This window comes from Aspergillus versicolor (genome assembly GCF_001890125.1).
Source record: "Aspergillus versicolor CBS 583.65 unplaced genomic scaffold ASPVEscaffold_5, whole genome shotgun sequence".
Lineage (NCBI taxonomy): Eukaryota > Fungi > Ascomycota > Eurotiomycetes > Eurotiales > Aspergillaceae > Aspergillus > Aspergillus versicolor.
The window spans coordinates 372,736-387,028 of NW_024467528.1; the positions used below are offsets into that span (position 1 = coordinate 372,736).

General features: G+C 46.0%; 5 protein-coding genes across 5 annotated transcripts; 2 read left to right on the top strand and 3 right to left on the bottom strand.

Annotated features, from left to right (window-relative positions):
- Positions 1 to 911: 911 nt before the first annotated feature.
- On the top strand, positions 912 to 2,059 carry ASPVEDRAFT_133337 (putative extracellular cellulase CelA/allergen Asp F7-like; the record flags this gene model as incomplete). The annotated part of the gene is made up of 2 exons (XM_040807022.1): positions 912 to 1,577; positions 1,649 to 2,059. The coding sequence occupies 2 exons, from the start codon at positions 912 to 914 to the stop codon at positions 2,057 to 2,059; spliced, it is 1,077 nt and encodes a 358-aa protein (XP_040667937.1).
- Positions 2,060 to 2,734: 675 nt separating this feature from the next.
- ASPVEDRAFT_132116 (putative HLH DNA binding protein (Penr2)) lies at positions 2,735 to 3,673 on the bottom strand (the record flags this gene model as incomplete). The annotated part of the gene is made up of 2 exons (XM_040806887.1): positions 2,735 to 3,087; positions 3,142 to 3,673. 2 exons carry the CDS (start codon positions 3,671 to 3,673, stop codon positions 2,735 to 2,737), a joined length of 885 nt encoding a protein of 294 aa, XP_040667938.1.
- Positions 3,674 to 7,235: 3,562 nt separating this feature from the next.
- ASPVEDRAFT_52919 (uncharacterized protein) lies at positions 7,236 to 7,944 on the bottom strand (the record flags this gene model as incomplete). Its single annotated transcript, XM_040814717.1, has 4 exons — positions 7,236 to 7,318; positions 7,365 to 7,702; position 7,760; positions 7,833 to 7,944. 4 exons carry the CDS (start codon positions 7,942 to 7,944, stop codon positions 7,236 to 7,238), a joined length of 534 nt encoding a protein of 177 aa, XP_040667939.1.
- A 914-nt stretch (positions 7,945 to 8,858) lies between these two features.
- Positions 8,859 to 9,327, top strand: ASPVEDRAFT_83691 (uncharacterized protein; the record flags this gene model as incomplete). Its single annotated transcript, XM_040817432.1, has 3 exons — positions 8,859 to 8,903; positions 8,959 to 9,011; positions 9,069 to 9,327. The coding sequence occupies 3 exons, from the start codon at positions 8,859 to 8,861 to the stop codon at positions 9,325 to 9,327; spliced, it is 357 nt and encodes a 118-aa protein (XP_040667940.1).
- Positions 9,328 to 12,952: 3,625 nt separating this feature from the next.
- ASPVEDRAFT_132897 (putative protein N-terminal asparagine amidohydrolase) lies at positions 12,953 to 14,150 on the bottom strand (the record flags this gene model as incomplete). Its single annotated transcript, XM_040806973.1, has 2 exons — positions 12,953 to 13,914; positions 13,970 to 14,150. The coding sequence occupies 2 exons, from the start codon at positions 14,148 to 14,150 to the stop codon at positions 12,953 to 12,955; spliced, it is 1,143 nt and encodes a 380-aa protein (XP_040667941.1).
- Positions 14,151 to 14,293: the final 143 nt, after the last annotated feature.

The following is a 14,293-nucleotide window of genomic DNA, read 5'->3' on the forward strand; positions in this document are numbered from 1 at the left end:
TTGAAAACTCCTCGTCCACCGGGTCCAGCCTAGGTAGTTCTTGAATTCTTGGCCCACAACGCTGATGCCGCAAGGACGAGCCACAAGTACGAACTTTGGCTAGTTTTATTTTTGATCCTGGATAGCTTAAAGGTTGGAATTTGTTATACTATGCGGTGGACTCTTCCTTGTGGCAAGCTTCCATTATATCGCAAGGATTGGTCTCAACAGGCACTGCTTGGAGCCTCAAAACCGACATTGCCAGATAGCCCACATGGCACCGCTTGTTACATCCGTATTTAGAAGTGGATCAGGCTTTGAGAGCAATGGATGCATGCTTACCTCTTGTTTATAGCCCAGTCGCTCCTCCGCAGTTGGTGTTTGGAACATGCCCAGGATATCTATTTTACCCCCAGCTCCAAGGCAACCTGCAACTCTCGCCGTTGTGCTTCCAAACTGTACATATTTATTGTTGAGTAAGAAATCTCACCAATACTCAGCAAATTTTTATCAGTTCGGTCTCTTCCGGATCGCTGGTCTTGTCATTCCACCCGGCGTTTCAGATTGAGGCCTCATTTGATTAGGGCCAAACTGCCAGGAACTGCCCCAATCAACAGGCACGGACAGCCGTGGTTTGCCTTGGTTCGAGGCGTGGGCCCAGTCAGTTTGTGCTGCAGAAATGAGTTCATTTTATTATATTGCGACAAGGCTGTGGCCTGGAATTGACATGAGACCGCGGTCTTCTACTTAAACAAACTATCTTCCTCGCCTTCTTGCTTGGGATATCCCATCCAATTGCCTTGATCTGAGATCCAGGCGTCCATTCATTAATATATCTTCCCTTCAGGCTGCACATTTCGTTCATTCCTGCTTTTCCCGCGCGGTCTGAGACTACGTTCATTTTTCTATCTCTATTCCAAGAACTCGGCACCATGAGGTATCAGAGTGTGGCATCTATTGCCCTCGCGGCCCTGAGCGTCAGCACCGTTTCTGCGATCCCTCTTAAGCCTGATGGAGATGGCTACTGCCCAGCAGGATATTCGCCGAGCGTATCCTATATCACTGTCACTGTGGAGCCCACTCATGTTGTTGAGCCAACTTCCTCTGTCACTTCAGAGCCCTCCTCGACCGTCTCAACCACCTCAACTACGTCGAGTACTGAAACTTCTTCAACCACGGAAGAAGCAGTTGCTACCGTAGGCGCCATTGAGACCATACCGGCTGCCTTTCTCGAAGAGTCTTCTAGCACCGAATCAACTGGTTCCCCTCCCTCAACCCTGTCCATCGTAGAATCAGCACCGACTCAAGTTGCCGTCGTCCAGTCTACAACCACAACCACCCAGTCTGCCTCCAAGACAGCAGCAGGCACCGCATCGGACGCATCCGCTTCGTCCACTGAGAGCGCAGCCACCACCACTTCCGGCAAAGCCACCTTCTACGGCGGTAATCTCTCTGGCGGAGCCTGCTCGTTCAGTGATTACACCATTCCCTCGCATTTATTCGGCACTGCCTTCTCTGGCGAGGCCTGGGACAACGCCGCAGAATGCGGTGCTTGCGTTTCCGTCACCGGCCCCAGTGGTAACTCTATCAAGGCTATGGTATGAGCACCGTCCACTTCGCCCAACCCCTCAAAGAAACAACCCTATATACTAACAAATATCCCCTCTAGATCGTCGACGAATGCCCCGAATGCGCCTCCAGCGACCTCGATCTCTTCGAGTCCGCCTTCACCGAACTCGGCTCCGCATCCAAAGGGATTCTCCCCATCTCATGGAACTTCACGCCCTGCTCTATTACTTCACCGCTGATCCTCAAAAACAAAGAGGGCACGTCGGCCTACTGGTTCTCGATGCAGGTGGTCAACGCGAATGAAGCTGTGGCTTCGCTTGAGGTTAGCACGGATAACGGATCCACCTGGCAAAAGACTACGCGGAGCGAGTATAACTTCTTCGAGAATGATTCGGGGTTTGGTTCGGAGAACGTGGATGTTAGGGTTACGGGTGCTAGTGGGAGTAGTGTTGTTGTGAAGAACGTGGGGGTTAGTTCTGGGAAGAGCGTCACTGCGGATGAGAATCTCTGATTCTGATTTGAAATTCTTTGAGTGAGAATGAGGTAGAGATTATTCTTCTTTTCTAGGTTTTGCCATAGAGCGGGCCACGGCCCTTTCTGTATTCACTTGACTCGTTGATGTTATCGTTATGATTTCTGATGTATTCGCTTCTCTCTCAGAATACTAGGTATTTTGCCTATTAGGTGAATAGTTTACCATATGAGTGCTCTACGGTAGAGGTTCATAAGGGAAATGTAAGAAAAGTAACATAAAATAACTGCATTCTGTCAACGCGCTGCAAACTACAAATCCATAGCCTCAGTGCAAATTAACAACTCCCAGACCTTGTTTCGCCAAACCCATCCTTGAATAACGTACAGAAAGAAGCGGAGCGAGGGAAATAACAGCAAATAAAGCCAGTCGAACCCCAGTATAGGTAAGGATTAAAGACAGACGCGATCGTCCAGACCGCCACCACTGTCACCACTGTATAACGAAACCAGACCGCAATGACCGAATTGGAGTGGAATCATGGGAAATCAGAATCAAGCACGCGTATCCCCTAAAACAGACAAGAAGGGAAATCATGAGAAAAAGCCCTTATCTTTCGAAACATGTCATGGAACAATATGTATGGCCTTGGAGCGAAAAACCGCAAATGTGTAAGATGAAAAGGACATCTAGCAAATAAAAGCTTAACCAGGTTTACACCTGGTTTTGGTCAATGTCGAGAGCTTCAAGCTCTTTGGCCTCTTCGTAGTCGTCGAATTCGAGCCCTGCATCGCGACATCGTTGCAGCCACTTCTGTGCGATATCACCGCGGCGGTTGACCTCTACTTTGAGCTTCGAGTTTTGAGAACTGATTTCGTTGATAGCGTGACTCGTTGTCATATTGCTTTGCTCCCATCGTTCGCCCATTTGCCGCTTATCTTCATGTAATTGGTTAATGTATTCAATTGCGCGTTGTAGTATCGCGCCCTTGTTCTTGTCGCAGTTTGGTACCAGGCGAGCAATTTGGTTGATACCTTCGTTGATTGCTTCACGGCGCCGGCGTTCCACTGTAGTCAACATTAGCGGGAGAAAAAGTGAGTAAAGGGCGAATGGGCGCGTACCTTCTTTGTGGTTATTCTTGCGGATTTGATGCCATTCAGGTGAGCCAACAGATGGCTTTTGGCTCATGCTCTGTGCTTCACGGGCGGCATACACTGCGGCGGCAGTAGAGTTGTGGTTGTGAGGAGTCCCGATCCCCTGGCCGATATCGTCTCCAAATGTCAGGCCATGCGCCAAGTTGTTGTCGAATGTGTTATCTGGGGGTGGGGGATATTTGTTCTGAGGGTTATGAGCAGCAAGCGCCGCTTTGGCAGTAGTAAGAGCATTCTCATCCGTAATCCCATTTTGGGTTCCGACATGTTGAAGGATTTGTTGATCAATATTAAGCTCCGACGCTGCGTTCGGCAGGCCATGATCATAAGAACCAAGCGCGCTGTGTGTGAAGTTTTGGGCATCCGCGCCGGGGATACTGCCATTACTTCCATGAGAAGAACGATTCAGGCGCTGCGAGTCTGGGCCGCCACTATCACTGCTCTCACGCTTGCGCTTCACCATGTTGCCTTCTGAGGCACCGAGTTGCTGTGTATCAGCCATGGTGTGTAGTCTAGAAGGGATACATGTTAGTCATGGTCAACAATGTTGATTCACAGCCCATACTAACTATAAGTGGTATTCTTCAGATGAAGTTCTGTGGCAGATATAATATGCCACTGGTCTGCAAATATTGTTAGCAGAATGTACAGAATATGCTTAAATAATTATGCAGTGTCAAGTCAGAAATAAAGAAAAGACAAAAAAAAAAAGAAAGAAAGAAAGAAAGAAATCATAGGTTAGAACAGGGATATAAGTCAGTCTAGGTTATGTCTGTATTCCATTATGGGAATGTTGGGCTGTTGTTAACAAGCACAATGATTTGCGATGGACGCGTTCTGTTGTGTTGGCCGACTGACGCGCTCAGTTCACACCACCAGATCAATAGTACTCTGCGACAAGCCAACACAGCCAGTAAAAGCAATTCATAGATCTCGGTTTTACTGAAAGCGCAGACAAATAGTAAATGTGCGGTGCAGAGAAATACATAGCAACCCAGACTCAAGAGGCGCATGGGCAGCGCGTCATGACGTCTCAGCGACCGGCGGAACGGTGAGAAAGGACTTCAGCCACCACCAAACCGGCTCGCGGCAGGAAGCAGGGACGGCATGGCGCCGGTCGCAGAAGACCCAATAACGCTATACAGCAGCAGGCTTTGAAGTGGGCCGTGATTGAAAAGCAAGCAGAAGGAAAGTAGGAGAGGAGCTGTACCTTGGGATGGTCTATCTATCACCTGACAGCAAGTCACCTGCCACGGACAACAACAAGAGTATCGCGAATCGTATCGCAGACGCGAGAACTCGAGTTTTTAGAACGGACGAAAAATATGTGTTCGAAACGGTCGATTTGAGAGTATCAGAATCGCCGAATTTGAGCTCGGTCAAAACGAAGAAGCAGCTTTTACCCTCGAAAAAAGGGATACCTGGAGGAGTAGAGAGAGGTCGAAGTAGAGCTCACGTGGGCGAGAGAGACTCAAAAGAGGAGAAGCGCTGAGGTGCGGCGGGCGCAACAAGCCGAGTGTGCAATTAGGTAGTCACCTGACGCCGAGGTTTCCGGTTCCGTCGCTGGTCCTTCGCTTTCCACCTCAGGTTCAATTCACAAGGCCGAGGAATACTCTTTATTTATGATATGACCAGTCATAGCCTTGAGATGCAATCGCCCATAAAAGCGCATTCCTTGCATGAGCATCCCCAAACAACAGAAATTAATGTCTAATCCCACCGGTTTGGTTCCCTCCTTCTTCTCGTCGTCGATGTCATGTGCCAAAATCCCGTGCCCCTCCCTCTCTCACGCGCCTCGTCCCTGATACTGATTGGCTGACGGCACAGCCTAGTCCGGTTGGCGGAGGAGGGGTTCACCCGGGATCACGTGGCGCTCTGCAACCCTCCCTGAGGAGGACCTCAAATATGTGCAATGATGAAGGGCCCGTGGTCATCAGCAGCCCCCGCAAGCATCATGCAGTTGAAGATCTTAGTGAGTATTCCCTGCAATGCTCCCACCTCACGGATCAAGTGCCCGGCCTTAGGCTTTGCGATGCACTCATCCGCCTATCCTGTTATTGGAGACTACCTGCCGCCTCACACTAGAGTACCTGCTTTGCCTCCTCGCGGGCCGGCCCTCCTCTAGTACACTGGTAACATGGACGGTGAAGGCATGAGGTTGCACGGTCCATCTCCCTTATCGTTTTCTAGCCGCCGATCATATACACTCTCTTCGTGTCCTATTATCTCGATTCTCTTCCAACCCTGCTCCAGTCCATCAAAAGTACCCATCCAGCTGTGGCCAGATGACCTCGCTGATGGGGCTTCAGAGAAGCACTCTCTATACACGGTCCTGATAGGCCCAGTCCTCTTCTCGACACTCACCTAGTCGCCAACTCTGTCTCAACTATGTTGAGTTAAAAAGGGCCAGGCCTCTACCCGATGACCCATTTCCTCTATTTTTCCCTTCTCCCGCGTTCCCTCTACCACCTTTTCCCAAGATATGCTTTCTCCGCCATCCTCCCCAGTGCGACACCATTTCATCCAGTGTCACATGTAATACAGAAGAAGTCAAAACTAATGTCACTCTTTGGGACGGCTGATTTGTTTCCCAAACCCTATGCCAAGAATACACTAGTCTTATTTCGTATATCCCCAGGAAACTTTATTTTACCCAATGTATGGTTTGGTAAACGTAATCACATGGTTTCTCGAGGCCGTATATTATTTGTATTAGACGTACATCTGATACAGGACAAGCTGAGTTAATAATGTCACGTTGCGTGCTCTCTCAACCCACAAGAATTGATCCTCCCGGAAGATCACGTCGATCATCAAGATGGCACCGCCGCTCGCCGCCTCCACCAGGCAAATAACTTATAATATGATAGTAAGCAGTGACCTTAATGCCTCCCAAATGGCAGAAGCAGCCGGTCGTCATGGACGGACCATCAACCTAGGTTTCGTGATCTCGTACATATGTCAGTGCTGATCCTGGAATCAACCATGGGAGGGGAGGTGGAGCGAGAATGATCAGCAAGGGCATGAGATTTGCAATCCGTTGACCTACACCTACAAATACTTAAGCCCTGCTTTTCCAACACGGTCTACATGGAAGTCGGTGCGGAGCTCAGCATGGATGAAGAGACGATTAGACCTGTCAAGACAGATCAACTGGCTCTATTAGATGTCATTCAAAAAACAACTATGTTAACACTTCGACCCGTCATCTAATAGTATCGCTGAACTGGGATTAACCATAATTTCGAGTCATTCTGCTAGTAAACGCTCGCAAAGTTCAGGCGCGTGTTTGCTTTGGTTGGAGAAAAGAATGCCTCGCCAGTTCACCTGCTGTATTTCTTGCACCTGGATGCTAGAGAAGCATTCGCTTAGCAAGATCTAGAAATACTTCCCTCTCCTCTCCTATAAGGAACGAAACCGTGTCCCCGAGTTCCCGGTCGGGGATCAGGTCTTCATAGAGAAAGCAACCTGAGATATTTTATAAGTCTGTGAATAATTCACTTGAGATAGAAAACCCAGTAATACCAGTATTATCAAAGAATAGCCTACAGAAGTACTCCTCTGCAGTTTTATATACTCTATTATCTTCTCATCTAACGGGTTCCGGCCACGTGTATTCTTGCATGTATTAGTACCTTTATATAACCTCTAGAGGGGGTGGACCGAGTAAGGCTATTATTTTGGTAATATATAGTTTAGCATTATAGTGACCTTGTTAATCATGGATATACTGAAATAGTTCTTTACCTTCTATTATATCCTATAACTAACCTGGCATTAATACTGTAACAGGTTTAGAGAGTAACAGGACACACCAGAATACCAAGATTCTAAATATCCACAGGCATCTGCTATCTATTACCGAGTATTACCTCTGGCGCTTGATAGTAGTCTAGCTAAATAGGCCAGACACCCTAATCATTATCTTCCTTGAGTCTGGTTGCCAACCTAAAGTTAATAAGCTATAGTATACTTCTTAGGCTTTTAAGTAGCCTGAAGTTATTCTAAGACTGATATACTAGTTATCCTGTTAAATTAATCTTGAAAGCCATCGGCTTTTTAAGTTAAGAATCCATGAAATTAGTAAGTACGGTTAGATCCTTGAATAAGACCATAATATTTTCAAGCTTTAGATCTAGATAGCCGCCTGGGCTTAGTATCATGAATATAGGTAAGGCCAAAGATAGACTTACCTGTATAAACTACCCTATACTCTTTATAAAGATATTCCAGCCCTGTAAGAAGAGCATAAATATATATTTTAATTAGGGGCAGTAGTAACTTTCTATCATCAAAGTACTGCTGATATATCGATAATAGCTCCCTTATAGGCGGATATATAAGACATAAATGAGAATCTTTCAGGCCTTCAACTTCAAAAGAGTCTAATAATATTTGGATAAGTAAGCGACCGCGATATAATGGGTCTGCCGTGGAAATATACTCTTTGACAGCACGCTCATGACCAGTAAAACTCGCATTACTATTAGTGATTTTTAATGTTATAATTCTCTCTGGCTCTTTGATATACCTGTATATTAGTTAGAGACAGAGCGTTCTAAATTAAATAGAAATAATTAAAGGCTACCCTTGCAAATCACGCGCGAGCTATACTGTTGAAGATATGCCCTATCTAACCTTAGATAATATTTAGTAGTGACCAGCGAGTATCTCTCCAGGTTTTACTGGGTAGAAGTATCTGGAATTATATACTGGCGAGATCTCTTTATCAACAAGTATAGTAGATAATAAAGAGGTCCCAGGGGAAGGCATAGGAAATAGTTTCTTACGAAGCAAGGCACACAAACAAGAGACTAACAGCCTTATGATATTCATTCCAGAGTTACTCCCCGTAATCCGACCCGAGAATAGGATATTGATAGTTGTTGAAGGAGGAGATCAAGGAAAGGCCCGGCTGGCAAACTTGATCACGTGGCTCGGCACCCGAGAACAGATTAGTGTGAAACTCGCCAGTGCCACGACCACAACAAACCTCACACGAACTTCACGCCAAACTAGCTGGTCAAGAGACAATATTGGGGATGTGTAAAGTTTCTCTGCTTCTGTGCGGTCCAACAGCGCGTAGGCGACCAACGATTTCTTGCATTGCCGATAGTAGATACCAATGATCAATCAGGCACTGCCCGGAATTTTGCGCCATGGTGGAAACTCATCCAGCATAAGGGAGATTAAGCGCCCGCTTGCAACACGGACTGTTTCAGCCTCCATCTGAGCCTCGCCAATAGTGGTCTAGTGCGCAGATTATATTATATGGTTTTCTAGTAACGCTACTACCGGACGCCCGAAACCTAAAAATAACGGAGATAGATGGGTGGGGAAGGCGGCAATGCAACCGATGTAGTAGGTTAAGGTGTTGGTAGTTACGCAAGAACAGCCGTGATTAGAAGCACCTATATTTGGTTCCCAATATGTTGCATAGGAGCGATACATCCTATGCCCTCTCGCAGCTTCTTTACTAATAGTTTCAGAAGCGCTCTATATAAATCCTTGACAAAAGACAACCAGGGTAAATTATACACTAGTTCCTGATGAAGGTATATAAGAGAGATGTATACCACAGCTTATCAGTATTTATTACTTTCATGCCCCAAGGAATATCATAATCAAATCACTCTCTTCCTATATTTTATATATCTACATCTAGGGAAATCAATAATAATAGCCTCATGAGCATTCTCAAACAGCGCCAGGCAGTTAAAGCAGCTGAACTGGTTATTCCAGGGCATAACTATTAATATTAGTTAGTTAATCTAATAAATTAAGCAGTCCGTTGATGAAACCCCGGGGCTGAAGTCTTGCGTTTATAGTATGCAGGTAAAGTAAGTCACTCGCATATTCTCCCTAGATTGAAGTACAAGCTCAGTTAATATAGGTAGCGGAAACCCTTATCCCATGCCTAACTGTGATAACCTGTATTATAGATCCGTTATTCTTCTGGATAAGGACGGTGAACGGGTTATATCCGCGCATGCCTATCTTAACAGGTATGTCAAGTTCTCTAAGAAGGCGACATTCAAGCCTGTAAAACTTCCCCCGATGCCTGGGACACCGGTCATCCTGCTGAAGGATATTGTGACTGGAAGGTCTGATTCAAAGCCTGGATTTAATCAGTCAACCTCGAAGAAGGGCAAGTAATAATAGGTTAGTATTAGATATTGCGCCGGATATATGATTTGCAGGTAGATATATAGTTAATTTCTATTATTATTAGGTTATATTTAGTTGGCTTCTCTATTGGTTGGTTTATATTACTTTGCCTTCTAGATAGTCTATGAATATGTATACTTAATCTATCTATGTAGTGGTCATGCTTCTTGGAGAACCCCGGGTTCAGCTCCGCGGGACTGGTAAGTGGTTAGAGAGGTTCTAGGAGAATTAAAGTGGGGTTTAAGATCACTTTCGGTGCTTCTTTCTCCCAGGCGAAGGAAGATATTGAGGTCCGGGAGAACATATGACCTCTGCCCAATGTGAGCTACTCAGAATACCGCTCCAGAGCATGACGCAGCAGAAGTTTTCCCGAAACTAATCGGATTTGTACTAGCCTATATTGGCATCAATTCAGAAAGTCTGAGAGTTTCTTAATTGTCAAACTGATTCCGCCACCGACTGTATGTACCCGGGGAAGCCAGCAGTTAAGCTTCATAGACGGCTCCATAGCCCTCATCCTCCCCAGCTAGCCTCTTCCACTTGCGCTGCTTGAGCCATTTCTTAGTATCATTGACAAATCAGTCGGCGACCCCAAATTTCACGCCCTCTTTAAAAAGGAATTCGGTCCCAAGTTTTAGATTATAGAGCTGTGTAAGGTTAAGATAATTCTCCAGCACTACATCATATACCATTCTAATATTCTTCTTAATATTTTCAGTGCTTACTTTTTCCAGGTGCTAATTAGTATATTCTTCTACTGTCACTTTAATTAACTTAAACATATCCAGATCAACAGGCTAAACAGGAACCGTTATCTCAGCATAATTATAGGAACTATTGGACACCTAATATAGCTGGGCTGGGCCGACATTTATATTAATTAATGACAATATCAATCTACTTGGTGAAGGATTCGGAGCCTTTTACTATTTCTTAATTTGCTGCCACTCTTCCGTGTATAATTAGTCCCGGATTATATCAGGAATATTATTATGAGTTTCCAGGGTACCACCTTACTCTATATACTTGACCAAGGTCTTCATGTAATGTATTCTTAATTTATAGTACTTTTTCCCCACGGGATCTATCCAGTAGTACTGTCCTTTATAATAACAAGGTAGGCCAGGGCAGTGTATCTTCTTATATATATCCTGCTGATTAAGGGTTGTCCCGATGACTCCTCGGCACTTACCTGGTTATGAAGCTCACGCAGCATCCTATTAGTTGTTGAGGTATTCCCTCTTTTATCAGCTCTTGAAGAGCTTGAGGCGTCGTCCTCTATATAGTTAATAGATATTACAAGTCTGAGCTTCCTGCCGGATAAAATAAATTCTTCTACTGCAGTAGCTGGGTCTTAGTAGGAGTCTAATCGATATCTATAACTTCAAACTGCTTAGTAAGATCATGTTGTGAACGTTCATTCACGGCAATAATAATGTTAGTATCATCCAAATGTATTTGTTAGTTATAAGCCTTCTTTTATTATATAATACGTTCGGCCTTGTCTTTTATATTTTACTAATATAAACTAGGCTTGAACACCAGGTCTTATTCAGTGTCCTTAGCCAAAACCCGATTATTAAGGGTCACTTTCCACTCGAGGAACAGCTTATGGACCCAGGAGTGTCTCCATTATCTGATACTCCCTGGTTGACTTGGATATCCTTAAGGAAGCCAAGGCAGTCTAGTATAAGTTAATATAACAGGGAAGTTCGGTCACCGTGTGTATAGATAGGTAAGGGGTAAGCTACTAATAATATCTATTCGCGGCTGAAATCACCAGGAGTCAGGTAATATAAGAGGATGCATTCCCACCTACTTATTTAAGTGGCAAAGTCGTTACTTAAAGGCACGAAGCTCATCTTCTCAAGGTAGAAGACGCCGCCGAGGATCCTAAATATTAATAATATATAGTGTTAGCTTTCAACACAGGAGCTTGTTTAAAATAGAGTAATACTTGTTCCTGACAAGCAGGATATAATAATAAACAGTATTATTAAAGCTATATTAGTCAGTTCCTGCTCAGTATTACTGCATGCCTGAACCCAGGGGCAAGATAGGAACAGGCAGGAAGTTAACAGATCTACTATCTTGGGGATCTGGTTACTACTGTTTGCACTAGTTTGCATTGAAGCTTCCAGACAGTCGAGTCTATATAGAACTAGCGTTTTGTGCCATACCAAAATAACATATGACATAGTTTTTATTACAGTATTAGAGATACGTGTTTACAAAGAGATTATTTTTATTCCGAGGGTATCCTTGATCTGTACTAGCGGATCTTCGCCTTCGGGTTTCGGAGATAAAAGAAGAAACTTAGGGGTGACACTAGTCTTGATTTGCTCTGTAACCCAACCCACACCCGTCTCAGACCTTCTTTCCCCCACGCACCCGATGATAGTGAAATCCGATCAGTCGGCGTGGAGTTCTGAAGAGTTGCATCCCGAAATCTAATTGACAAGATGAGACCTCTTGAAGAAAAACATTTGATAAGCGCCGTCGATCAGGAGATCTAAATTTTGTCATGGGACGAGCCAAATCTCATCTAGTCATTTGGACCATGTCTTTTCCAGAGAAGAGAAGAGCTAATAATTGAGTAGTCGCTAGGTGGGTGGACATCCTGTATTATACGGCCGTATCAGGCTGAGCAACGTTCGCCTCGTTTGGATTGAGATCTTGATATGGGAACGAGGCTACGAGCCCAGGCATCCATGAACCCCAGCCTTGTCACACGGATGCATGCGAGTCATGTCTCACATGATCGTTCAGTGTTAGGGGGGTGTGGGAGCCAACTACCGCATCATTAAACCTTGGTGAATATCTCTCACGGCGAAGGTGGTGTACTGAATCCTGATGTTTGAGTGAGAGCTCACTCCATACGTCATATAAAGGCCTAGAATGCGCCGAGGGGGCTGAGCATTCCTCGACCGAGACAAAGCCCACCAATTCGTAATTATCTATTATCGAACTCGAAGATGGATGTCAGGTTCATTATTTTCAGTGTAGGAATAGATGTCTCGCGTCTACACAGACCCGGCAACAGTTTCGGTATCCAAGTCCGCAGTCCTCGAAGCATCGGGCTGGGGCTGACCTCCTCCTAGTGCCACTGGCTACATCCTAGTTGTATTTTCCTAGGCTGCAATAATTGTTCTTCGTTGCTCCGTAAAGCAGGACATTGAGATGTGTATTCCCAGGAAAGAAGGATCCAGCGTAGTCCATAGGCCCATAGGCTCTATGCTGCTCCTCCCTGCCTTGAACAGATGTGTTCGCCGTCTACTGTGTCTTCCCAGAAGTAAATACCTACGATGCCAGTGTACATCATAAAAGTGCAGGTGCCACCCACGGTACTTGCCTTATTCGGCGGCACTCTGTTTACTTCTGGGAAGGCGCGATAAACCACAACCTTGTTCAGGGTAAGAAGGCGCAACCCCGGCGACGCGCACCTTCCTTGTAGAGCGAGATAATCGTTATGGCTGCGTAGGAAGGTGCAACTACCTGGCCAAGGCAGGTGCCACTAAGGATATTCAAGAGGAAGGAGCACCTGAGATTTATGTCTGTTGATTATAATTTGGCACATCAAGTATACATGGATACATACACAAATACCACCTGTCTATTTAGCCGCCTTAACCAACTGGAAAACCATCCTTGGATCGCCTTTAGTGTCTGCAAAACAAACCCCCTCTTCCGTTGCACCAAGCATGTCCCAGCATAGAATCTTCACGTCAAATGGGGTCTGCCGCTCCTCTTCATCAGACGACGGATCACTGGCCCCGGATGGGGCCCGCTGGGAAATAGCAACGATGGTGCTGGTTCCAGCGTACCGAGCCACGGAAGGAATGCCGGCTTCCTCGCCTGCCCGATTCGCGAATACAATGATGATATTCTTTTCTGCGGTCTCATCGTCCGTACCACCATCGGCATTGGTTGCATGAGCCATCTGTTTCCGGACCAGGGGCATGAATCTCTGAACCCAGTAATTGAATGTATCCAGCTCCGGTCGCCCAGCGAGAGCGTCAAGTTCTTCACGACTTAATAGGGTTAGCCACGCCATGGAGAGGATGACTAGCTGGGATTTCGAATCAAGGACGCGGTGTGCGAATTCATAAGCCGTATATGGGGCTTCAAAACGGTAGGGGTTGATGTCCATGCATATACCAAAAGAGGTGGCGATCTCATTTCCCACTTTGCCATTGCTACCTTCAGATGGAGGGAGGATGGCGGCCTCTCCCTCGGCTCTGGCTCTTGATGAGGCATAATTCGCCTCTGGGAACGTGAGCTGATGGAATCCAAGTTCGGCGCTACCTTCACTCGCCCACGTTTCGTCGGTGTAGTAAAGAAACGTTTTGCGGTAGTTGACGAGGACGTTACCTTGTTCGTCGACGACTAGAAGCGAATTGTAGTACTTCTCTTCAGGCCGCCCACTGTGACTATTTTCGACCTCGACCTCTGGATAGCCAACACAGACTTTACACTTTAAGCGTTTGGCAGTTTCGCGCGCCCAGGCCGCCGAGGGTCCTTGGCCAGACTGCTCAAGGTATGGCTTTATAGCTTCCAGCGAAGGGAAGTTATAACCTAACCTTCATCAGTATCCAAATCTTAAACAAGTATATAATATTGAGAAACTAACCCGTCAGAGCCAGCTCCGGCAAAACCAAGATGTCTAACTTCGCCTGCTCAACACCAACTGGAACTCCCGCTTCATCACCGGGAACCCTAATCCCGGCATCCCTCAGCAACTCATCAGCCCTCTTGACATTCCCCTCGACATCGCCCAGCTTAGAGGCAATCTGCAGCGTAGCTATCCTCATCTCCCTGCGCTGTGCCCTAGATACAGACACAGCTGCTACAGGGACTGATGTAGGCCGGAACAAAAGACCACGTGGAGCAAACGTAGACAATAACCGCGCGTTACCTGGGCCAGGAATTCCTCCAGTTCCCCAGACTCTCAATC